Consider the following 23485-nt stretch of genomic DNA (forward strand, 5'->3'; position numbering starts at 1 on the left):
CCGGCTTCAGGTTGAAATTTAGCAGTCATTTTATGCATTGTGATCGCTTCCTGCTGATGTGTTTTAACCTTTCAATGAAGTCATTAGTGACAACTCGGAAAGCTTTTTTAAAGAAGGCTTTATTATAAAAGGTACCGTGTTTTTAAATTTGAAAAAATGTATGTATCTGCCGTTAGAGACAACCTCTAGTGAATAAAAAAAAAAAGCTCTTTGCCTTGTAGTAACGTTTAATTATTGCTATGATGTGAAAGAGGCATTACAAACAATATCACTGCCAAAACTATCAGAAGTGTAGATTTTATTCAGATAGATTTGTGGGTTGAGGGGTTGCTGATACTACAAAACTCATCAACAACAAAGTGATCCTTGTTCTGAAGTCATCGTTTCAATGTGTTGGAGGAACTTCACCTTCACCTTTTATCAGCCGTCTTTCCCGTCTCTCTTCCAGTTTACACGTTTTCCTAACGTCTCTGGTTGTGTGTTGAACTCGTTTCCGGTGTGTTTTCACCTGGACCTCCGTTCCCGTGCTTGTGACGGTGTAGCGATGGTTCCTCTGTCCTCGTTTAGAGATCAGGACCTGTTTGGTCCATCAATAATCTCCTGTCAGCGATCAGCAGTGTCTTTTCTCTCCACCTTCCTCAGATATACCTCTGATGATGAGTCTTCTTCACCAGGCTTCCACCAGCTTAGCTTTCTAACGTCACGTGAAGCGATGTTGTCCCCCTTCACTAACAGCTTGTACATGTTGCCTGTGATCGCTGTGATAGACCTCTGCTCCGCGCAGAGCGTCCTCAGCTTGTGGACTGCGTGGAGAGTATTTTGCACACGCCATTGTTTCTTCAGCTTGTTTGCCTTTTGCCTATAACGATAACTATAACAAACTATAATGCTTGTACATATCAGATAGTACTTGTTATATTGTATTCTAGTTCTGGTTTTCTTAATTTGAAGTGTTTTGTATAGTACTGCTTTTTCATGATTACGTTTGTCAATCAAACAGATGTGGGATGAAACGTGTTCATTGTTTCATTTGTTTTTTTTAAATAAAAATATTCCTGATTTGTAGCTCAGTCTCTTGTATTTTTTTTTTTTTATAAATAAACATCTTTTGTAGCTTATATAGCTTCTTTATACTTACTATGAATGGTGGTAAGATTGCAGTTTAAAACACTAATTTAATGATGAGTGTTTTCCAAATAAAGATGACCAAAAAAAAGTCATGGAACAAATGGGTTGCAAGGAGAATACAAGCTTGTAAACCTGCAGTAAAACATCACAGACAACATATAATCCTACATAGTTTATTATGCAGCACCAACAATACATTGATTTTATCGCAATTGCACCAAATAGTGATACTAGTGATACTTAGAGAGATTACATGAATAAAAGTGCTTTTTAATTGAGAATCAACCAGTATGATAGGTCACCATTGTATGATGTAAAATGTGTAAATAAATAGTGCACATGGTGCGTGTTTAGCAGGTCACTTATGCCCTTTTTGGTCTCTTTGGATGGGCCCTCCACTGACTTCAGAATACAAAGAGTGTGAGCACAGCAAGAAACTACACTTCAACCTACTTCCTGTTATGTAAAAAACACCAGTTTAGTTATTTAGTTAGTTTTAATGTACTTGTTGACCATTAGTGACAACATTATTTTCAATTACAAATCAACCAGCTAACATCCTTTAAAAAAATCACCTTTAAAATTGGAGATAGGGCTGATGGAAGATACAAGTCAAGCAAAGGCTAGACGGGAGCAGCACTTTAGGCTATACGCATGCGCAAGATAATTTCCCGCCCCGCTTGGAAAATGGCCAACCCGATTCATCTTGATATTTCGCTTCACCTTTGGTTGTTGGATTCTGGGAGAACAGCCATTTTTCGTCTCCCATTTCAAAAAATTTGAATCACATATACGATAACATCACTTTTTTATTACTGAATAAACATTTCTGAGAGGATGACCGGTCAGTAACGCCACATTTAAGCGTATTTCTGCTGGTCTCAATTGTCAAGTGACAGTCTGGGTAAGGCAGACGGTGAGGCAGACGGTAGTTACCGTAAGTACCGTTATAGGAGCACGCCAAGTCTGCTGTTAGCTAACTGTTTGTAATCGTATTAAACTAAACTGAATGATGTGGGAGCTATTTCGGTGTGCACGTGAGGAGTGTGAAACGAACAGGACAGGTAACGGTAACCCAGCTGACGTTAGTAGCTGCCTTCAAAGTAAAGTCAGAGCTAACGTTGATTTCGGCTAATGGTTAGCCGTTAGCGTACCGCTACTTAACTACTAACTGGCGTTAGCATCCTTTGCTTTGCTAAACGACGGCTTTTTCAAACGTGCTTTCGTTTGATAGTGTAATTTCCTACGTCTCTGATAACCTGCTTTGTCGTGTTTTGCAGCCTATATCGTCCTACTTTACGGACTATAACCGGAAGCTATCCTTTATTTTGAAAACTACATCCGGAAGCTGTTTTGTTTTGCATGAAGGCTCGCGGACTTAACGCTGGTCTGTCTTCTGGAGCATCACAACATTGTCCTGCCGCTTTGTTCGAGGGACAGAAAAGCATCACACTTGTCTTCGATGAAGGTAAATATACGGATAAATAATATTTAAATGAGCATGAAGACACAGATGCATAGTTAAAATTGATAAGATCAGTGTTCTCTATTGTGGGTCACCTTGATTGATATGCTGCCAACCCAAACACTGCAGGCCTCGACCATCCACCGGCTCATTTATTTATTTGTGGCCTAAAATAGTCCCATTAAATATGCCTGGATAAGTGATAATATGAATTTCTGGATGCTTTTATTTTGAACGTTTTTCGGCTATCCTTCTCTGCATTAGCTGCATTTAAAGGGAAGTTTAAATAATAATGGTGCATTGCAGTCTGTGTGTGAGGTGGATGGGAGGAGGAGGGGGGAGGATGGGGGAGAGAGAGAGGGAGGGAGATAGATAGAGGGTGAGGGAGAGAGAGGGAGGGAGCAGGAGAGGGAGAGGGAGAGAGAGAGAGAGAACAGGTGCGCCTCCACCATCAAAGCAGGAGAAGAGAGAAAGTCACGATGTTGCACAATCGGCTCCTCTGTCCTGCTGCTGCAACGGTTTCCTTTACAGCTGCTCAGTGTTGAGGCAGGAAGTGACTATTTACTGAGCCGGGCTCTGTCTACTACTGTGAGATCTATGTTGACGTACTGATATGGAACCAAGCATCATATACAGCTCGAATGTTGTCTTTTCCTAAAGGTGACACCAGGAATGAATGATGTATTTATCTGTGAGCTCTGGCTGAAGATATTAACAGTGAAGATTAATTAATAAAGAAAATAATCATTAGTTTTTAGCACTAATTAGATGCTCAGTATTAAGGTACTGAGTCAGTGTGTTCAGACTTAGTCCAGTCTCTTGTTATTAGCATGAACATTAATCGTTTATCATAAACACGAAACATCAACATTTATTCATTAGAATGCTTTAAATTGTGTCATTAAAAAACGTTGACTGTGATGTTTTGATTTAGTCGTCATCGCCTCACTCTGAATCTTCCTTCCTCTGAGCAGCAGCTCTGTCCAGTGACAGCGTCTCATTTGAATTGGCTTTACTGGCTGCTGCTGTGTCAGGTTCAAGCTCGGAGGAATCCTCTTGTAGTAATCTGAATGTGTTTTACATGTACTATACACACACACACAGGTTATCACTTCTTTTCCCCCGCAGTGTGTATGAAACCAGGCAATGTCCGCTATGGTGTACCCACGTGAAGAAGCCCTGGAGCGCCTGAGTCAGGATGAGATCGTCCTCAACACGAAGGCCGTGGTGCAGGGCCTGGAGACGCTGCGCGGCGAACACGCCCAGCTCCTCAACTCGCTGCTGGACTGCACCCAGCCACCCGCCGCACAGGAGAAATCAGGGCTGCTTCGCAAGAGCATGGAGGCCATCGAGCTGGGCCTGGGAGAGGCACAGGTGAGAGTGTATGGGATGCTTTTAAGGAGACAAACATATCTTAACAATTTCATTTCAAGATCCATTTCCCCTTTTCGCCTCCCCCAGGTGATCATCGCCCTGTCGAGCCACCTGAGCGCCGTGGAGTCGGAGAAGCAGAAGCTGCGCGCTCAGGTGCGCCGGCTCTGCCAGGAGAACCAGTGGCTGCGGGACGAGCTGGCGGGAACGCAGCACAAGCTGCAGCGCAGCGAGCAGAGCGTCGCCCAGCTGGAGGAGGAGAAGAAGCACCTGGAGTTCATGAACCAGATCAAGAAGTTCGACGACGACGTCTCGCCCTCGGAGGAGAAGAACCAGAGCTCCGGGGGCGGCGGAGGAGGAGACACTTCAAAGGACAGTCTGGATGACTTGTTCCCCAACGATGATGACCAGGGACCAGGTATGACGTCAGCAGCAGTTAGACCACAAACAGGCCTGGTAATGGATCTGTGTCAACAAAGTGAAGTTAAATTGCAGATATAAAAAAGTCACTTAAGCGATGCTTTATACAGCATGTTCAGCTCTCCTCCCCATTAGACAGTAAGTGCTCTTACTTGCCTTCAATAATTAATATCCTCCTCCTCTGTCCCACAGCCCAGCCCAGCGGAGAGGTAGCCGCCCAGCAGGGGGGCTACGAGATCCCGGCCCGCCTCAGGACGCTCCACAACCTGGTGATCCAGTACGCCTCCCAGGGCCGCTATGAGGTGGCGGTGCCGCTGTGCAAACAGGCCCTGGAGGACCTGGAGAAGACGTCCGGACACGACCACCCGGACGTGGCCACCATGCTCAACATCCTGGCCCTGGTGTACAGGTGGGGAACGGAGACGAGGGTTTCTAGATGAACATTTAAAATCTATTTTTACGGATTTTTAACAAAATGCTGCGTTTGCGTTTTTGTCCTCCAGGGATCAGAACAAGTACAAAGAAGCGGCTCACCTCCTGAATGACGCGCTGGCCATCAGAGAGAAGACCCTGGGGAAGGATCACCCGGCTGTGGCCGCGACCCTCAACAACCTGGCTGTCCTGTACGGCAAGAGGGGCAAGTACAAGGAGGCGGAGCCTCTCTGCAAGAGAGCGCTGGAGATCAGAGAGAAGGTAAAAACACACACCACCAAGTCTTCATTCATTACAACCAAGTCTCCTATCTAAAGGAAGGATACACGATTCTAAATCTGCCTCCAGGTGTTGGGGAAGTACCACCCGGATGTAGCCAAGCAGCTGAACAACTTGGCCCTGCTGTGTCAGAACCAGGGCAAGTACGACGAGGTGGAGTACTACTACAGACGGGCCCTGGAGATCTACGAGTCCAAGCTGGGAGCCGATGACCCCAACGTGGCCAAGACCAAAAACAACCTGGTGGGGGGGACGGACGTCATTAAGACATAATTAACAAATATAGTCTTTACTTGTTTCCTGCTCTTCTGTCAGCTCCTCTCATCCTGTGATTACGTGTTGCTTCTCCTCAGGCCACGTGCTACCTGAAGCAGGGGAAGTTCAAAGATGCGGAGTCTCTGTACAAAGAGATCCTGACCAGGGCACACGAGAAGGAGTTTGGATCCGTCAACAGTGAGTAGAGTCAAGAAAGGACTTTGTTACGGACTAAAAGAAAAGATTTAAGTCATAAAAACTATGAGAGACATTTTTAGTTCCTCCGACAACTGCCGTGTGTTTTTGATTCGGCCACGCCCCCGATCCCTCCCGTCCTCCCTCCGTCCTCTCAGCAGATCAGAGGATTATTTAGTGCTGTCTGAGCATGCGGAGCGGCTCAATGTTGATGTTTCCCTCCCGCTGCTGCTAAGCCTATCAAACCCTGATGTGCTCACATGCCCGGCACGAGACGGAGGGCCTCGGCAGGAATGTGGCTTCGCCCCGGCTCCAGGGATGCTTGTTAGCAAGTTTCAGTGCAGTCGTCCACTCTCACTATTGTTCATCTGAAGCATTTATATGATTTCTTTTGTTGCAGATGACAACAAGCCAATCTGGATGCATGCAGAGGAGAGAGAGGAGAGCAAGGTGAGTCATTCAGGTTGAGCTCTGTTCATTGCTGCTGTTGGCGGCGCAGCTTATTATGGAAATGGCTGATGGAGAGCAGCAGGCTGTACAAATGACAACAAGGGCATTTTTAATGGGCTGTTTAATATGGTAATGGTTGATGCTTGGCTCCTCATGCTCCCTCTCTTTCCTCTCTCTGTCTCTCTTAAGGGTAAGCGCAGGGACTCTGGCCCGTATGTGGAGTATGGAAGCTGGTACAAGGCCTGCAAAGTGGACAGGTGGGTGAGACGTGTGAATTCACTGGAATCAATGTTATATGAGACATACCTTATTTTAACATCTGGTTACACACGTTTTAAATAGTAAATAAAAACATTTTTTTTGTGTGTTTTTTTTTTTTTTTCTTGCAGCCCCACAGTGAACACGACCCTCAAGAGCCTGGGAGCTTTGTACCGTCGCCAGGGCAAACTAGAGGCCGCAGAAACACTGGAAGAGGTCGCCACCAAGTCCCGTAAACAGGTGCTGCACAAAACACTGAATCACTGAATTACTGCCGTTAGATTAGTCGTCTGGGCTCAACCGCTCGGTCAGTCTACAAGCCTGATTAGCTCAGCGGGCCTTCCAGCGATTTATTAGCCGTGTGTGTGTGTGTGTGTGTGTGTGTGTGTGTGTGTGTGTGTGTGTGCTGAGTGAGCTATTGTGGAAAAGCAGTTATTTTCCTTTTAATCACTCTTCTACAATCTTTGTTTTTCTTTGTGTGTCCTCTCTTTCTCTCTCTTCTCTCTCTTTCTGTCTCTGTCGCTCTCTCTTCCTTTTCGCTCTCTGTCTCTCTCTCCCCCTCCCTCTCCTCTCTCAGGGTATTGATGCCATCAACCAGAGTAAGGTGGTGGAGCTGCTGAAGGACGGGGGAGCCGGAGGGGGAGACAGACGACACAGTAGGGAGGGAAACAACGGGCCGGGTGGACAGCGGGGGGAGAGCGAGGGCGACGACTCCGCTGAGTGGAACGGGGTCAGTAAACGGACACCAATTCATTACACCACTAAGTATACACTGGAAGTATTAATCATAGTTCGTGTACATGATGCAAGGTAAATACAGCTGTGCACACAAGGCAGTTAAAGTCATTTTAATCTCTCGTGCCTCGTAAACAGGACATCTTTAGTATTTAATGTCTCCAGTAAATGCTGACTTGTTGTGTTCCATGTTTCCTCAGGACGGTAACGGGTCTCTGCGTCGCAGCGGCTCCTTCGGGAAGATTCGTGACGCCCTGAGGAGGAGCAGCGAGATGCTGGTGAAGAAGCTGCAGGGGAGCGGACCACAAGAGCCCCGCAACCCAGGGTTAGAGATGTGTGTGTGTATGTCTGTGTGTGTGTGAGTGTAAGCTTTCATGGAGATATGATTGTTGTTAGTCTGGCTTTAGGTGTAGGGCTAATGAATGATTTTTCTATTAGTTTAATATTTGGCATTCTTGCTTGATAAATGAGGATTGATTATTAACATTCTTGTCAATACACTTTTTTGTAGTAAGTGAATTAATTAAACGATAATGTTTTGGTAAAAGTCATGCGTTTTATTTTGAAATCGATTATGGATGTCCCTTACAAGCTTCCATACTTTTTCATCCTTAAAGTTCCAGTGAAACATAAATATAATAATCGTAGTATGAGGTATTTCTGAATGAGGTTTAATTACAACCGGAATTTAAATGTTAGTTGGTCATATTTTATTTGATAAATATATGTATAAGCCTTGTGTTTGAGATTAGTCCTAATGTGTTTTTATATATATATATTATGCTTTTAATGAGTTTTTAAAGGCTCATTGTTTGATTGTTTTGTTTTGCTCAGAATGAAGAGAGCAAGCTCCCTCAACTTCCTCAACAAGAGCACTGAGGAGACCACACAGGTATTAGTATTATGTATTTAATACTCCTCTACAGCAGAGCACACGATTTAACTAGGTCTGTGCAGTCTGAATAACATTTCCATGTTTCAATGTATTTCCAAAACGTACATTCTTTAAACTGTTTAAAGATGAAACAACTACATGAGAATATAGTAGTTCTATAAAACAGTAGTTTTAACATGAATTGATCTGTTCTTAGGACGTGAACTCCGGCCTCTCGGACTGCAGAGGACTAAGCGCCAGCAACGTGGACCTATCCAGACGCAGCTCCCTGATTGGCTAGTCAGAGACAGGAGGCGGGACTCAGGCGACAGAAAGCGGCCCGGGCGAAGGAGAGGCTGTTTGCAGCTTGGTTTGATCCAACAAACGCACTTAAAAGCTCAAAGCGAGATCGACCGCTTGCACCTGCAGCATATTTTTGAAAGAAAGCATCGCCACTCTAAACGCCGTCCCGTCAGACACCCCCGCTGTACAAACCGCTGCAACCCATCACAAAAGAGAATATTTAGATACACATTAATCAGCATGCTGCTTACTAGAACGTGGGATGTCTGCACCTGAACGCCTCGCGGTTTTTGACTCGTAGCACCGCGCCGTAGCCTCATCGCAAGTAGTCCGTTCCTCAGATCTCCACCACGTGCAGACACTCGACCGTACGTAGGCTAAATGTACTCCGGTTTCCCTTCAGAGAGAAGCTTCGCACTCCGTGTATTTCACCCGTAGCATGAAGTATTTTGCCGATGCCGAGCGCCCGTAGAAATGGTACGATCCGCTTTGATTTTAACGGGCAGAGCAGAGGCATAGAAGAGAACACGAGCAATCTCTGGGGATCTTCAAGAAGACATAAGCACTAACCATTTAAACCTCACTTTTTTGCCTTCTTCTTTTTTATGTATATACAGTTTTAAATTATTCGATATTTCATTCTTTGTATATAGAGCACTTTCTTCTTTTCTGTTTACACTATTGGGTTTAAGAAGGTCTCAGTAGAACATACTGCTTATCTGAAGGGGGGGAGGACGGGACAAGAAGGAAAGGAAGAGAGGGAGTGAAAGAAGGAAAGGAAGAGAGGCAGTGAAAGAAGGACAGAAGGAAAGGAGATATTGAAATGGGCACGTAGCTCATCGTGTCAGTAAAAAGGTCGAGCTTGCTGATACATTTAGTACCTCGATCACTGAACTCTGCTGTCATTCGGACCAATGGTTCAGTCTAAAATGTTCTAAAGCACTTTGAATGCACCGGTGACACAAACGTCAGGAGAATATCTTTCAAATGAAAGGGCCAGAAAGTTTATATGAAATTTACAAATGAACCTCAATCATTTTCAAACCCTACTAAATACTACCTACTGTATGTGGTACGACAGGAAGTTAAATCAAACGCAGTAATCATTACCTGTTTCCTCACTTCCAGGCTTACGGCCATAAGTCTGAATATGAAGGTAAAACGCTGTGAAAGAGATTTAAATACTGTTTGTTTACAATCATTAAATCAGGATATTCAGAGCATCATCAGCACTCATTAAAGAATATGAGTCACTATATCTTATCGAGGCCGACGCAGCGCGTCAGCTACAACGTGTTTACTTTCATCAACGGGATTTTTCTCTTGTGAATTCGTTTTTTTCCTTCATTTACTGCTGAACGTGTAACATTTTGTATGAAACAATCCTCAGCGTGACGTTTGTAACGCTGAGCAGGACGGACTTCATCAGCTGTGATCAGACATCCGACTGTTGACCGTCCGTCCTCACTGACTTTTCTTTGTTTTTGATGCGTTTCTTTTTTTCCTGAGCTTTTATGTTGAAAGTACCGATTATGTGTGTTTATGTTAGATGTGGATTTTGGGATCTGGTGACATTTACACTGGATTTTCTTTTCTTTGTTGTGCTGTTTGCAAACTCCACCAAAATATGAACCGGTACCAAGAGAACTGTCCACAGAATGTACATCAAGTCAAAAAACGAGCTCGGCGAGTCGTGACATCACTTCCTCGTCTGTCATCAGATTGTCAAGGAATCGCTTTCGAAATACAAGAAAGCCGAAAAAAAAGAAAGCGTTTTGTTCTTGACAAGCTGAGTTTGATTTCAAAGAGAGGAAGACGCAGGTTTGTTGTGAAGGTGTTTTGTCCACGGCGGTGCGTGCACACCGTCGCCATTACGCCCCAAAAGACCTGAAGTCAACCTTCTGATGAAATCAACCTTTGGATGAGGTCACGCTGCCGAGTCTAAACTAGTGCTAACTGTTCTATCAGCTGCTGAATGTGCGAGGCGGAGCAGGTTTGGGAGGAGGAGGAGGAGGAGGAGGAGGAGTGAAGTGCATTACTAAAGAAATAATGAGAGGTGTTTTTGGAAAGAAGTGCTTTAATTGTCGTTCGCAGCAAATAATGTACAGAATTATCCGTATACAACATTTCTATGTGTTACCTGTATGTCACTTGTTCACATAAGAATGACGGGAATTCCTCTAATCGCACCACGTAGCTGTGTACAGAAGTTAGTGAGACACTAACTTGTAGTCCAGAAACTCCTTTTGTTCCTGACTGAGTTCCTCTACACACACAGAACTGTAAGACCAATAATAAGCATCCTCTACTGTATTAATCAGGAAGTTCTCAAGCATCTCTATTAATCTCAAACTCCACAAATATATGAACATTAATACAATAATGTTGCTCATTTAAATGGCTGAGAGAAAAATATAATATAACTGCTGCTGATTTTGATCCAAAGCTTCAATCGGATCTTTCTGTTTCTCCGATGTCCAAATATTTATGGAGATCAGTGCAGTGACTCGGAGCCCCAGCTGGTAAATGTTGTGGGGGTGGGGCTTAAGTCCAGCTCCTGTATTGCTGGCGATTGGTGATGGGGCCGACCTTATTGTGAAGGGGCCGACCTAATGTGTATTTTATCAAAGGTTCAATAAATACAAACTCCACTTTTCAAACTAATTCTGTGTCTCGTGCATTTTTATCCGTGCTTGTCAGAAACTGGAGATGATATTGACCATTTCAAAGTGTGTGAGCGTGTGTGTGAGTTTTCACAACTAAGGCTGGTGGGGCGTGTTAACCGTACGCTGCACCATCACAGCTTCCACAGAGGCGAGTGTGTGTGTGTGTCTCTCTCTCTCTCTCTGTGTGACTTCCTGTCTCAATCGACAGCCCAGCCCCACAAAGAGGAAACCAGACCCACCAGTGTGCACGTTGAGAGTCTGCAGCACCGCAAGAGACCGATCAGCTGTCACACCGTTGAGTTACAGTCCTGCCATTGATGTCAAAGATAGGAGCTTGAGAGAAACGCGATTAGAAAGTAAGGTGGAGTATTTCCAGATGTTATTTCAGTGATTTTATTTTGGTAATGGGGAAACTAAACAAACAGTTTAGTTGTGTCTCTTTGTGTATCTGAATAATGAGCTGATCGTGATACTGTGAATTAACTGATGTCCTGTCTCGTCTTCTCCATCAATCAGTGTTCAACATCTGTTTTTAGGGACACAAAGGTATTTGCTTCTTGAAATGTGTCACTTGCTAAATTTAACCTGAAGATTCATTATAGAAGATGAGTACTGCAGTTATTAGACAACTATTTTAGATGAAGAACGTGACTTTTGCGTCCTGAAAGTTAATCCGTCATTAAAGAAAATAAAGTTGTTCTAATCAAATGTACAGTAGCCTATAATGTGCTTGTGTTGAGACTCCAGGAGGAGTTTCAGAAAATAACTTTTCATTGAATCTCAGAATTTTGTCTTTTTCTTTTTAATCAAAAACTCTCAAAGTAAGATCCTCAACATTTCTTTCTTCCTGTAATCATCCCGTGTTGCCGCAGGATCTTCCTCCATGTTCGCAGTGACTCCCTCCAGCCCCAGCAGGTTCACGGCGCCGGGTCTGGTCCAGTTCCAGCTCGGCCTGTTCAGGGAGGTGGTTCGAGTCCCTGCTGGCAACCGCAGCTATCGCCATGCCAAGAGGCTGGCTGCTGAGATCATAGAGCGCAAGGTAATCCCAGCAGTCAGGAGAGTGAGGAGAGTGAGGAGCCTCAAAGGGGCTTTTCATCAAATGTACTAATGAAAGATGCTATTGGGCATCATGGGAATTGTAGGATGAAGTGTTTTTTGGAACCTGACTCATACTCGGTGAGGAAAGTCAGGAGACTGCGGCCTCTGCTGCATCCATTTAACAAGGCAGACTGATTTAGAAATTGTTGTGTCTGTTTCAATCATTTAGAAACAGCCTTTTCTCTGTATTGTAGACTCCTATGTGGTGGGTAAAAACCAATTAGACACAGTTTTTTAAAAGTCCTTCACCTGCAGGTAGAATCTGACTCTGAAGATGTAATGGCATTGATCGAGAGGTTCTTGGGGGATTTGCACTCGACCCATAGCTGCTCCAGTGGAGACCTGCAGCAGCCTCAAAGAGCTTAAGTGAGCCGAAACATGCTAAAAGGCGTTATTATTATTGTTAAAGGTTTGTAGCTAGCACTGAGTGATCTGTGACTGACTCAACACAGCCCCACTTGGAAAGTATTCAGCTGACATTTGGAGCCTCTCAGAAGAGTCAGGAAGTGGACTTTGAAAGGTCACTTTCTGCATGGAGGAGGATTGTGTCGGTTAGTGTGGTTTAATCTGTAGTGCATCTTATAAATCAGATTTAACCAGCGTTATATACTGATAAAGCAGGTAACATAGAACCAGTCTGTGTGACAACCAGACTCAGGATTCGGTCCGTTATGAATGAAATCTGTCGACAATGTTAAAACCTCAAACCCTCAATTTCACGACCTCCTGTCACTAAACTTTAATCCATTAGTGATCTTTCATGAGAGTAGAATTTAAATCTGCAGTCAGTCGGTTAGTGGTGCGTTGGAACCGTCGTTGATGTCAAACATGAGATGTTCATGAATTGCAGGTGTTCGGTCTCTGTCTCGGTGTCGGCTGGTCTGGTCTTCAAGCTGCCTCAGCTATAGAGACTCTGTGGTCACAAAGAGCACAGCAAACTTTCCAACCACAGCTTCTCCCCCTGCTGTCTCTCTCTCTCTCTCACACACACACACACACACACACACGCAGTCTGCCTCGCTCACACCGACGCTAGTTTCAACTATGATCTTTTCTGTTTCCAGGCAGCAGGTCAGCTGTGGGTGCGTGTGTGTGCGCGTGTGTGTGTGTGTTTTTTACTGGTGCATTTCAGTGCATTCACTGGATGCGATCCTGACGGCAGTAGCATGTTACTGTATGTATGTGTCTGCTGGGAGAGATCCTGTATCTCCACTTCTAACATATAACTTTTTTTAGTGTCAGAAAAAGAAATTCCAATATTGTATCATTTTACAATAATACGTTTTGTACAAAATATTTGCTTAAATACACTGCAAGGGGTCTCAGAATAGTAGGAATTATTTTTGAATTGTGTTAGCGATTAATGTACCTTCTGGTAAATATTGAGCTGTAGTTTGCTTTGCTTGATATTTATCTTATTTGTCCATCACGTTATTATGTCCAGGTAAAATTAAATGTACAGTAAAAACGTAGATGATGGCATTAACCCTTGCATGGCCGTAGTAATGCTCTGTAAGAAACGACACAACAGCTCAGTACATCACAGACCTAGCTGATGATGCTGGTTGATTCCTCTGCCCCCCCTCACTAGATAACCTAACTCAAGAAGAGCTCCCGTTATCAATCTTCAGAATCATTTCTCAGCCATGTGGCATATTCTGGTGCAGTTTTATATCATCTCTGATCTCTGATCCACCGAGCACACGAGACCGCACAACTATGTCACGGTAAAAAGATTTACGGTCTCTCTGACCAGGCAACAGTAACACACTCAGCAGTTACACACATTGACCCTCGTCTTCATCCTCTGAAGCGTACACACACGTTCAGAGTTGTGTACGTCTCAGTGCAATAGGTTCCCCGCATTCAAACCGACAACTGCACAATTTTGATTCTCAAGACTGAATGTTTTTTGGTGGAACAAGTGATGAAAGAGCTGAATACGTGATCTATGTATCAGCTTCATCCCAGCTGGTGGATCTTAATTCCTTCTAGCAGCACTTCAAAAAGGTTTAAATGTAGCTGGTTTCTTGGATGAAGTCTCAACCAGTGTGTGTGTGTGTGTGTGTGTGTGTGTGTGTTCAGGCTCCAGACTGCAGCGTGGTCGGTGTCGGGGAGAAGATTCTGCTGTTCAGACATCAGTCGGCCTCAGAGCAGCTGCTGCAACGTCTGACGGAACAGGACGAGCTGCAGGATGGAGACTTCATCGAGGTCATCATCGCAGGTCAGCCAAAAGAGAAAAAAACGTATTATGTTGCAGCTATTTATTCTTATTCTTCTCGTCTGATGTTTTATAAGATAAGATAGAAAGACTTTAATACTAGCCATCATTGTGTTACAGCAGATGACAGCATTATTTAGGAGGAATTAGTCTAAATTTGGAGGGAAACAAATCATAAAACACCTTATTTTACAAATCAAAGGCCTTTGTGCCTATATAAACATTTGTTGTCAGTTTTTCTTTGGTTTGTTTTTACCGTTCCACACTGCTCGGATCCACACAGGCTGTCAAGTTATCTGTGAGGTGCAGAGTCGGGACGCATTAGAGCCAACAAGCACGACAAAGCTGCTAAATCCTACCGTGAGGCTTACTCTGGCAGGTCTCCCTCCTTACGTGACAGTCCCACTGAGCTCTTGGACACGAAACACAAAAATGCTGCAAAAAGAAAAATCCCATAAAGACCGCAAGAGAAGCGGCGCTCTCAAAAGCTTTATTGCAAATTAGGGCACTTTACAGGTAGGAGGTGGCAAAGTGTATTTCACATTAGATAGCAGGAAAATATTTAGTTTACTGCAGAACAGAAACTACATTATATACACCACAATACGAATATACCACCTAATAACTGATACTAATACATGCTGGAATTTCCTTGTCAGGCTATAAAAGCATTAAGGAAAAACATGTAAGAGTGGAGCTGGTTTGCTTCAGGACCGGAAAACAAACATGCAAAACAAGATGAGATTTGTTAATCAAATGCAATACAAGTACAAGGCAGTGGTGTCAAGTACTCGTTTTATTTATTTCTCAGTAGCACTGACTGTACGCCATCTTTTTTTTTTTATCCGACTCAGGATCAGCGTCAGTGACTGAGATGAGGATCCGTCCACACACCCTGGTGGTCCAATCGTACCGGACCCCCACTTTCTGCCACCACTGTGGGGAAATGCTGTGGGGCCTCGTTCGGCAGGGACTGAAATGTGACGGTAAAGACACTCGCTTTCCACAGTGTGAGAATAAGTTGTTTGTTGTTTTATTCGCCATCATGTAACGTGAAGTTGCCTGTCTCTCCTTTTCCTCAGGTTGTGGATTGGACTTTCATAAACGTTGTGCCTTCCTGTTGCCCAACGACTGCAGCCGAGCGCGGCGTCAGGTCAGCACGAGCCTCTCCTTGTTCCCCCCCCGACGACCCCGCACGCACTCCCTGTCCAACCAGGCAGGAGGCAGCCTGGAAGAGGTACGTTCAGTCAAAATGAGCTTAAAGGAGGTAAAAACTAGCTCGCATTTCCTTCTGCACCGAGTCACTGGAACCTGTTGAAGATGAACTTCTAATCCCACGTTTACGACTCTCCCCATCCGTCCTTCTCCAGATCAGCATGACCAAGCCCTCGTCCAGGCCCGTGTCGTGGGCAGAGCCCCCGGTCTGGCTGGGAATCGGCTACAGCGACACGAGCAGGGCTCAGGTCCCTCACATCTTCCACATCCACAGCTACACCAAACCCACCGTGTGCCAGTACTGCCACCGGCTGCTCAAAGGGCTCTTCAGACAGGGGCTGCAGTGCACAGGTGAGGGGGCCGGGGGGGCTTCCTTCTGCTCGGGATACAAAGTGTTTGCGTTCCACAAATTCAAGCAGACATGTTTACTCCAATGATTCAGGCTTCACGGTCAAAGTTTTGCACTTTTTGGTCAAGACGTTTTTTTTGGAGCTTTCAACCACGTCCCACAGTCTTCCTCAGTGGATGCAGTTGGCCTGATATTTGAGCAGCCTCTATGAGCTCGTTAAAAATCTATGAGCATATTCTTACACGGAGGCTATTTATAGAAGCTTTGATGAGCCATTTGTGTATTAGAGGTTCAGAAACATGAGCTGGGCCCAAAGAGACCCACGTGTGTCTGCTGTGTAAGCAGGAAGCTCCGTCTGAAATGAAAACTAATCTTTGAATCACATTGATGGGTCCAAAAGGCTGACACTGTCATTTTGTGTTTTTCATGATGTGACTGAGTGCATCGCTCTGTTTCTCTGACTTTCTTCTCAGACTGCAGGTTTAACTGCCATCAGCGCTGTGAGCTGCTGGTCCCCAGAGACTGTCCAGGAGAGAGGAGAGGCCTCAACGGGGAAGGTGAGCGGTCGGTCCCTGGAGGTCTGCTTTACATGCCTGGAACAGTAACTCCTGTTCGATCATGCTCTCTGTTCTCACAACCCCGTGATGACTCGAGGGCTGATTCACCCTCCCATCTCCAGGACATTTGATAGATTCAGGACTCATTTTACTTTCACAGAAAGATGATCATGAGTGAGTCAGGTTTAGGTTTAACAGGATAGACGTTTACCTGTTAAACATCCGCATGTTAGCATGCTGCCTTTAGCTGCCTCTGTGCAGCCTCACAGAGCCGCGAGCACGGCTGTAAACTAACAAAATATGGAGGAAAAAAAAAAATAATAATCAGCTAAAAGATGTGATTTCTTCCTGTTATTGATTTTATATCATCTTTGGTATCAAGTGAGAAAAATGAGCCTCTCAGCGATTAAAATAACTGCTTTTTTAAACTACAAATTGATCAACAGAACATTAATCAACAGTAAATTATAAGTAATTTATTGTGCTCGTTCCAGCTTGTTATACGTTTTACTGCTTTTCTCTATTTTGGTCGAACAAATCAGGAAATAAGGGAAACACCTCACGTTGGCTTTCCTCACAATTCTTTTTATTTGTCTAAGATGTCTAAGATAATCATAAGTTCCAGCCCCTAATGTCTTTTGCACATGATGTCATTTTCCCAGAATCCACAGCAGCGGGTCACAGCTGCCCACCGGACCCAGAGGACAATGATTCAGAGCTCGCCAGCACGACAACAACACCAGAAATGTCCGACGACGAGATGTCCACGGACGGAGAATGGACGACTGAGACAAAGGAAGACGAGCAACCACGAGAGCCCATGAGGTCAGAGATGAGGTCTTTAATTTATTCTGATGATGTCATCTGGGTTTTGAAGGTGACTCCGGCATCCTGTTGGCACCAGACGGTGTCCCTGATGAATGTGACTCCTGCTCAGACTGAAACACTCATCTTTCCTGTTATCCATCACTGAATACATCATAAACCTTGTAGGCAGGGAGCTTACTGTCACCTAGAGGCATTGAGGAGACACTACAGCTGCTCCATCAGTGCAACGATAAAGTGACTTTAAATCAGTTCTTGTCCCTAAATCAGCCTCTTCTGTTTCATGTCCTTTTGTCTTCCGTCCCTCCTTCAGTCCGTGTTTCAGCAGCTACATCCCTCTGATGAGGCTCGTCCAGTCGGTGCATCACTCCAAGAAGAGAGCGGGAGGAGTCCTGAGAGAGGGATGGCTGCTGCATCACACCAACACTGACACACTGGTGAGACACGCACACACACACACACACTCGGTGTGTTTATGGGTATTAGAGATGCAACACTTGAATGTTTTCTGCCAAAAAAGAAAATACTGCAGATAAACATAAAATAGAAATACTTACACACGTCTTCTATATATTCTTTGCATTGTCTTTCCTCTTTGGCACATTTGGGAAGTAAAATGCATGTTTATTCAAATATGTTGATTGGATGAGGGAAGAAACGATTCAATCAAACCAGGGTAAAAGAAGCAAGAATGAGGAATTTATTAATAACAATGCCTACAATACACTTGAAGACTTTGAAAAGTCTTTTTAAATTCTGACACTGTAGACAACAAAGGTTATAAGAATTTGACTGAGGGTTCATTTTCTGTCCACTTTTTTCCGTCTCCGCTCTATCGCGGTACAAATAAGACTTACTGTCTGTCTGGACTAGTAAACGTACAATAATATTAAATATGTTTGACTTTATCAAGATGAACAAAAAGACTGACTTCAGACAGCGTATGAGTTTTACACCAATCGATCATTTGGTCTCAGGTCGGCATAAATGGAGCTGACTGACAAAGACAGCGGGTTGAAAAGTCTGCCGTAAAGCGTCCTTTGGGATTAACTGGTTCATTCACTTCCTACAAACGTACTGTACATCATGAATTATTCCTGTCGTCTGTTTTCCCAGAGGAAACGTCATTACTGGATCTTGGACTGGAAGAGCATCACTCTGTACCAGAACGAGAGCAGCACCAAGTACTACAAGGTAGAACTGACCCGCAAACGCTTCTTATATCAAATCATCTTTAGTATGAACAGGTTGGTTTTGGCACCTTGTAAGTGCTTGAAAAGTAAAAGAAATTCACTGCAAAACACAGGCTGCTTATAGGTTTATGAGAGTAAAATTCAAGCGCTCAACATAAAGAATCCTAACAACAAACACATGTTGGTGTTTCCCTCTGAATCTCTCTTCCTCTCTTCTCAGGAGATCGCTCTGTCCGAGGTGCTGCAGGTCCGAGGCCCCGCCCAGCTCGCCGTGCCCTCGCTGCCGGGAAACAGCGCCCACACCTTGGAGGTGGTCACGGCCTCGCTGGTGTACTGCGTGTTGGCCGGAGAGAGCGGGCCGTCCTGGGAGAGGGCCGTCCGCCAGGCTCTGATGCCCGTGCAGAGCAGCGGGGGAGGATGCGGCGAGGAGAGACCGGGTGAGCCAGAACCACCATAAATAAGTCTTACGCAATACTTTAAGTAGGCGTTGAAACATGATGCATTTAGATTTTATAATGTAATGAGTCATGAGTCAGACAGCCTTCTATGAACATATCATTATGTCTAATAACAAATATATGTTTATTAAAATACTCTGATTACAGATAAAGATTTATGCAGTGACGGCGTGGTAAGAATCAACTCTATACTTATTGATTCAGAATTAATCCCAGTGAACTTCTTCTTCATACCTCAGTGTGTGTGTGTGTGTGTGTGTGTGTGTGTGTGTGTTTGTGTGTGTGTGTGTGTGTGTTGCAGGACATCAGCTCGGTGTATCAGATCTCCACAGACGAGGTGCTGGGCTCAGGACAGTTTGGCGTGGTGTACAAAGGTGACCACGGTGTTAAATTATTACAGTGTTCAGATGTTCAGCAGAGAACCAGTGTATCTTCTTAGGGAGGTTTGCAGCCGAGGTAAAGATGAAAACGTTGACCTTTTACTTTATGGCTCCCAAGTTTACTAATAAGTTCTTTAAAAACAATCACATTTATCTTGTGTTTATTAAAGGGAAAACTCTGGAGAAAGTAAGAATTTTGTTAGCAGACTTGTAATTCAAAGCATTACCAGAACTGATGAAGAAACATAAATAAAGTAATATGAGTTATTCTTCATTCCTCAGGTACTCACAGGAAGTCGGGTCGTCCAGTCGCCATCAAAGTCATCGACAAGACGCGCTTCCCCAACAAACTAGAGAGACAGCTGAGGAACGAAGTGGCCATCTTGCAGGTACTTATGCATGTTTCATCTCGGTATTTATTTAAAGATTATTATCTTTAACATCTAATATATATATACGTGTGTGTGTGTGTTGCCCAGAATCTGTCCCACTTCGGTGTGGTTCTGTTGGAGGGGATGTTTGAGACGGTGGAGTACGTCTTCGTCGTGATGGAGGAGCTCCACGGAGACATGCTGGAGATGATCCTGTCCAGTGAGCTAGGCCGACTCCCTGAACGCAACACCCGCTTCCTGGTGGCTCAGGTAAGACCTCTTCATCATCAATAAACGCTCTGGACGTCTTTTCAATTATGCTAATTTTACGACAGCGGTTCCAAACAGAATATATCCTAAATACTTCTATCTATCTCAACTTCTGAAGTTCCAAAGATGTACTTGAGAGGGACAATAATAATATTAACGACTCTCACTTGTCTCTGGCTCGCTCGCTATCGTGGACGCACTAATCGTGTCGGTGGAGAAGAAGAAACCCACGTTTTAAAGTTAATTATTGTCTTTGCAGTCGATGTCGAACCATTAATTCATGGTCCGGGTTATTTAAAGCGTCATCAAACAGGTTGAGTAGCCTGTTAAGTGTTCATGTTGCTCCCCATCTTCATCATCATTGCCATCCTAAATTAGGATTCCTAACTTCAGAAACCCCCGTGAGGACGGTTCTGTCATAAATAAATTCCTATCCTGAGATAAGATAAGATTTGAGACTTTCTGTGGGTGAAATATGCAACTTCGGACAACGTCACAAGCCCAAAAGGTCGGTGAACCGGAGGTTAACAGAATGTATTTTAATGTGAACCTATTTGTAATGCTTATTTATCTTCATCACTGGGTAGTCGTTGCCAGTAACAGTAGAATAATAGCCAGATTTAGTTCTTGCTTGTCCCGTTTCAAGCCTTTTTTTAGTTAGATTTGTATGTTTTTATCAAAAAATCTAGTTTTCAGTTGATAACCAGACATAAGATGTCCAGTGGTGCACCACAAAATTGTCTCTCAGCATCCCTTAAAATAGAAGTGTTTGTGCTTGACCTCCTGCATTAATACATTGCACTATAACTAGTCCTCCTCATGTTTTTGTGCTCCGTCTGTGCTGCAGATCCTCGAGGCTCTGCGGTATCTGCACTTCAAACACATCGCTCACTGTGACCTGAAACCTGAGAACGTGCTGCTGGTCTCTGCGCACCCTTTTCCTCAGGTGGGATTTTCTTACAGTTTCACGCTTACACGTTTGAAGACGAGTCGCTCTAACAGCAACATTGCCCACCGCTCCGTGTTGAAGGTGAAGCTGTGCGACTTCGGCTTCGCCCGCATCATCGGCGAGAAGTCCTTCCGTCGCTCGGTCGTGGGCACGCCGGCCTACCTGGCGCCCGAGGTGATCAGCAACAGCGGCTACAACCGCTCCCTGGACATGTGGTCCGTGGGCGTCATCATGTACGTGAGCCTGAGCGGCACGTTCCCCTTCAACGAGGACGAGGACATCCGACAGCAGATCACCAACGCCGCCTTCATGTACCCGAGACAACCGTGGTCCTCCATCTCTCTGGAGGGTATGGATGCTTTCTTTATTTGAACTCTTCCTGTTGCAGCTTTTAAAGACACGGCAATGAGATTCTTTTCCCAAGGTTTGATGTTTCTTTGACTTTCTGACCACAGAATGCATCAAGGAGAGTTAAAGATGCTGGTAACTGTGACAGAAATGCAAATTTAAATCAAGTAATGACTAAACTTACTTAGTAAGAAGAGGACTTCATAACAGTGAATGTTTAAAGTTTCATTCATGAATCATTGTTCATGAATATACTGATGATTTTCCACTCATTTATATTTGTTTAATTTTGCTTAAATCTTGTTCCACACATGTCTGTCCTCCTGTTGTCCACTGGGTGTCTCCAGTGGACACAGAGTAAATCCTCGCTGTCTCTTTTTTGGTCTCCAGCTGTGAGTCTCATCAATAACCTGCTGCAGGTGTTGGTCAGACGGAGGTTCAGCGTGGGCAAAACCCTGGGACACCCCTGGCTGCAGGTGAGATGTACTACACTTGTTTTGTCGTCTGATAGGAGCAGGTTTATAATTGTAATATTGTGTTCTGTCAGGGACGGCATGCATTAACCCGTTCATGAAAGCCCCTCTCGTGGATAAAGACTAATGTGGAGGTAGAATAATCTGGGAACCAACTGACACTGTCTCATCGTCCCTCCTGCAGGAATTCCAGCTGTGGTGTGACCTCAGGGAGTTCGAGCAGAGGAGGGGCTGCATGTATCTGACGCACTGCGGGGACGAGGAGCGCTGGATCCGCTACGCCCAGGACAGAGGCCTGGAGTTCCCACCACACCTCTGCTGGGACCCTAACCTCGACCCGGAGGGTTAAAAGGTTGGGACGGTTTTGTTGTTACTCATGTTTATTACACATTTATAACAATTCCTACTTCTATTCTATACAAAAAAACAACACGACTTCTGTTTAGTAATATACTTTTCCTTTTTTATTCCAAGTTGAGGTTTTATTAAATAGAACTGTGTGGAAGTGATTTTTTTTGTGGCGTCTGTGATGATGGACAGAATGAGAAAATGGAGCACATGAAATTAAAATATCGTACATAACGGAGGAGTCGACTCGCACTGATCCTCATGGCCGACCTGACAATGGGACCAAAACCCTATTTGCTTCGTCGCTGACATAGGCCTGCTGTGGTCCCACGTACAGTATCGATTCTTCTTATTTTGTCCACAACTTTCCTGATGCCCTTTGTTGTCTCTCGCTGCTCGACACCTCTCTTCGTCTGTGTCGTTAAACTGAGCTGGAATACGTTCTAGAGAGGTGTGTGGGATCGGTCTGTCTTCCTTCTTACGTCGCCATCCAGCCATGGCCCTGTCTATTTACCCACAGTGCTTTGCTCTCTCTCACTTTCTCTCTGCATTTTAATGTTAAGGTGCTCGCATTCACCCTCCGCTTGTTCCTGAGCTTAAGGCTTTAAGATCTGCAGGTTTCACAGTGCTGTAGTATTTCTTTGTAAGAGTGGGTATCTTTATTGTTAGGCTGGCTTTGTGACATCATAGCACCTGACCTGCTTTAACAGGCTCCTAAGGATACGCTTTGTGTGTGATTAAGGAAGAGTCAGAGACTCACAAAGACAGTGTTCCTAACCTTCAACATAGCATGCATCTGCACAATTACACAACCAAACCAACTGACCAACCAGCGTTTTTTTAAATCACGTTTTCTTCTTTAATTACCCTTCTACAAAAAATATGTCATCTGTGAGAGAGAGGGGGGGAGAGCAGGAGGCTTAGCTCAAAATAACTTATTTTTCTAACGGACTCAGTACCTCCGTCTGCTTCTCCTAGAGGCAGGTGTGATATATGTATGCTGCTTACATAATTCAGTGCAAAACCTGCCACGTCCCTGGTTTTTAAAGGCATTCTAACAGAAATGAGGGACAAGCTGGCCGGTCCAAACAGCTTGATTTGAGCAAAGCCTTCTACTCTCATCCTCTCTGGACAGTGTATTTTGGGGCGTGGGGAGGGGGAGGGGGAGTGAGTGAAGGGAAAGAAAGTGAAGATTTGAAAGAGGAAAAAAAAGTGATAGTATAGAAGGACAGTGGAAAGGGATTTAGTCGCTCTCTCCACATAGGAGAAATAGGAGCTGGGAAGAAGGGATAGGCGAAGAGAAGCGGGGTTTTTTTTTTTGTTTATAAGTCGCTCTCTCCATAGAGGGCGCTGGAGAAGGAGATGTAGTCCAGGGCGCCGGTGGCACTGTCGGATCCGGTGTACCTGGTCATGCGGCTGATGCAGTACTCGGCCTGGTCGGGTGGCAGCTCCCTGCGCAGCTCGTCCACTGTGATGTAGTTCTGGAGGGGAGAGAGACGGGGGTGATTTAGAGAGGCACAGAGACCGCCTTGACTAAATGAATACTTTGCCAGGAGCTGCTTTTGAAATGAACTTGATGAGCACGTCGGCGCTCGTGTA

The 23485-nt window shown here is 44.6% G+C and overlaps 3 protein-coding genes across 7 annotated transcripts in view; 2 read left to right on the plus strand and 1 right to left on the minus strand.

The window, feature by feature from the left end:
• Positions 1-1845: 1845 nt before the first annotated feature.
• klc2 (kinesin light chain 2) lies at positions 1846-10829 on the plus strand. 2 transcript variants are annotated; one of them, XM_031851469.1, is made up of 15 exons: positions 1846-2065; positions 2409-2596; positions 3722-3967; positions 4055-4382; positions 4577-4793; positions 4888-5077; positions 5165-5338; positions 5449-5548; positions 5946-5995; positions 6185-6252; positions 6385-6493; positions 6831-6983; positions 7189-7322; positions 7823-7880; positions 8080-10829. In XM_031851469.1, the coding sequence occupies exons 3-15, from the start codon at positions 3740-3742 to the stop codon at positions 8161-8163; spliced, it is 1893 nt and encodes a 630-aa protein (XP_031707329.1). In that variant the 5' UTR covers positions 1846-2065; positions 2409-2596; positions 3722-3739; the 3' UTR covers positions 8164-10829. The 2 variants fall into 2 exon arrangements, with proteins under 2 accessions (XP_031707329.1, XP_031707330.1); XM_031851470.1 differs by having other exon boundaries at positions 1847-2596; positions 7189-7313.
• Positions 10830-11088: 259 nt separating this feature from the next.
• prkd4 (protein kinase D4) lies at positions 11089-23066 on the plus strand. Its single transcript, XM_031851516.1, has 19 exons — positions 11089-11187; positions 11704-11870; positions 14015-14153; positions 15005-15136; positions 15233-15387; positions 15521-15716; positions 16188-16271; positions 16934-17096; positions 17410-17533; positions 18213-18290; positions 18510-18726; positions 18895-18920; positions 19049-19121; positions 19410-19516; positions 19607-19768; positions 20616-20714; positions 20799-21066; positions 21456-21541; positions 21723-23066. Exons 2-19 carry the CDS (start codon positions 11715-11717, stop codon positions 21885-21887), a joined length of 2430 nt encoding a protein of 809 aa, XP_031707376.1. The 5' UTR covers positions 11089-11187; positions 11704-11714; the 3' UTR covers positions 21888-23066.
• Positions 21975-23485, minus strand: part of actn3b (actinin alpha 3b) — a 31502-nt gene continuing 29991 nt past the window's right edge. For 3 of the 4 annotated variants that reach the window (XM_031851514.1, XM_031851512.1, XM_031851513.1), the window contains exon 22: positions 23209-23367. In XM_031851514.1, coding sequence (XP_031707374.1) covers positions 23209-23367 — 159 coding nt within the window. Of the gene's footprint in view, positions 23368-23485 lie in introns of all 4 variants that reach the window. The other variant, XM_031851515.1, reaches the window with a different exon arrangement.

The sequence above is a fragment of the Anarrhichthys ocellatus genome, unplaced genomic scaffold (assembly GCF_004355925.1).
Source record: "Anarrhichthys ocellatus isolate YVR2014 unplaced genomic scaffold, GSC_Weel_1.0 scaffold11, whole genome shotgun sequence".
NCBI lineage: Eukaryota > Metazoa > Chordata > Actinopteri > Perciformes > Anarhichadidae > Anarrhichthys > Anarrhichthys ocellatus.

Coding starts and splice junctions, on each gene's coding strand:
- klc2 (XM_031851469.1), top strand. CDS start 3,740: ATGTCCGCTATGGTGTACCCACGTGAAGAAGCCCTGGAGCGCCTGAGT. Junction 5,549..5,945: donor GGAGTTTGGATCCGTCAACA/GTGAGTAGAGTC, acceptor CTTTTGTTGCAG/ATGACAACAAGCCAATCTGG. Junction 6,253..6,384: donor AAGGCCTGCAAAGTGGACAG/GTGGGTGAGACG, acceptor TTTTTCTTGCAG/CCCCACAGTGAACACGACCC.
- prkd4 (XM_031851516.1), top strand. CDS start 11,715: ATGTTCGCAGTGACTCCCTCCAGCCCCAGCAGGTTCACGGCGCCGGGT. Junction 14,154..15,004: donor CATCGAGGTCATCATCGCAG/GTCAGCCAAAAG, acceptor TATCCGACTCAG/GATCAGCGTCAGTGACTGAG. Junction 17,534..18,212: donor ACACCAACACTGACACACTG/GTGAGACACGCA, acceptor CTGTTTTCCCAG/AGGAAACGTCATTACTGGAT.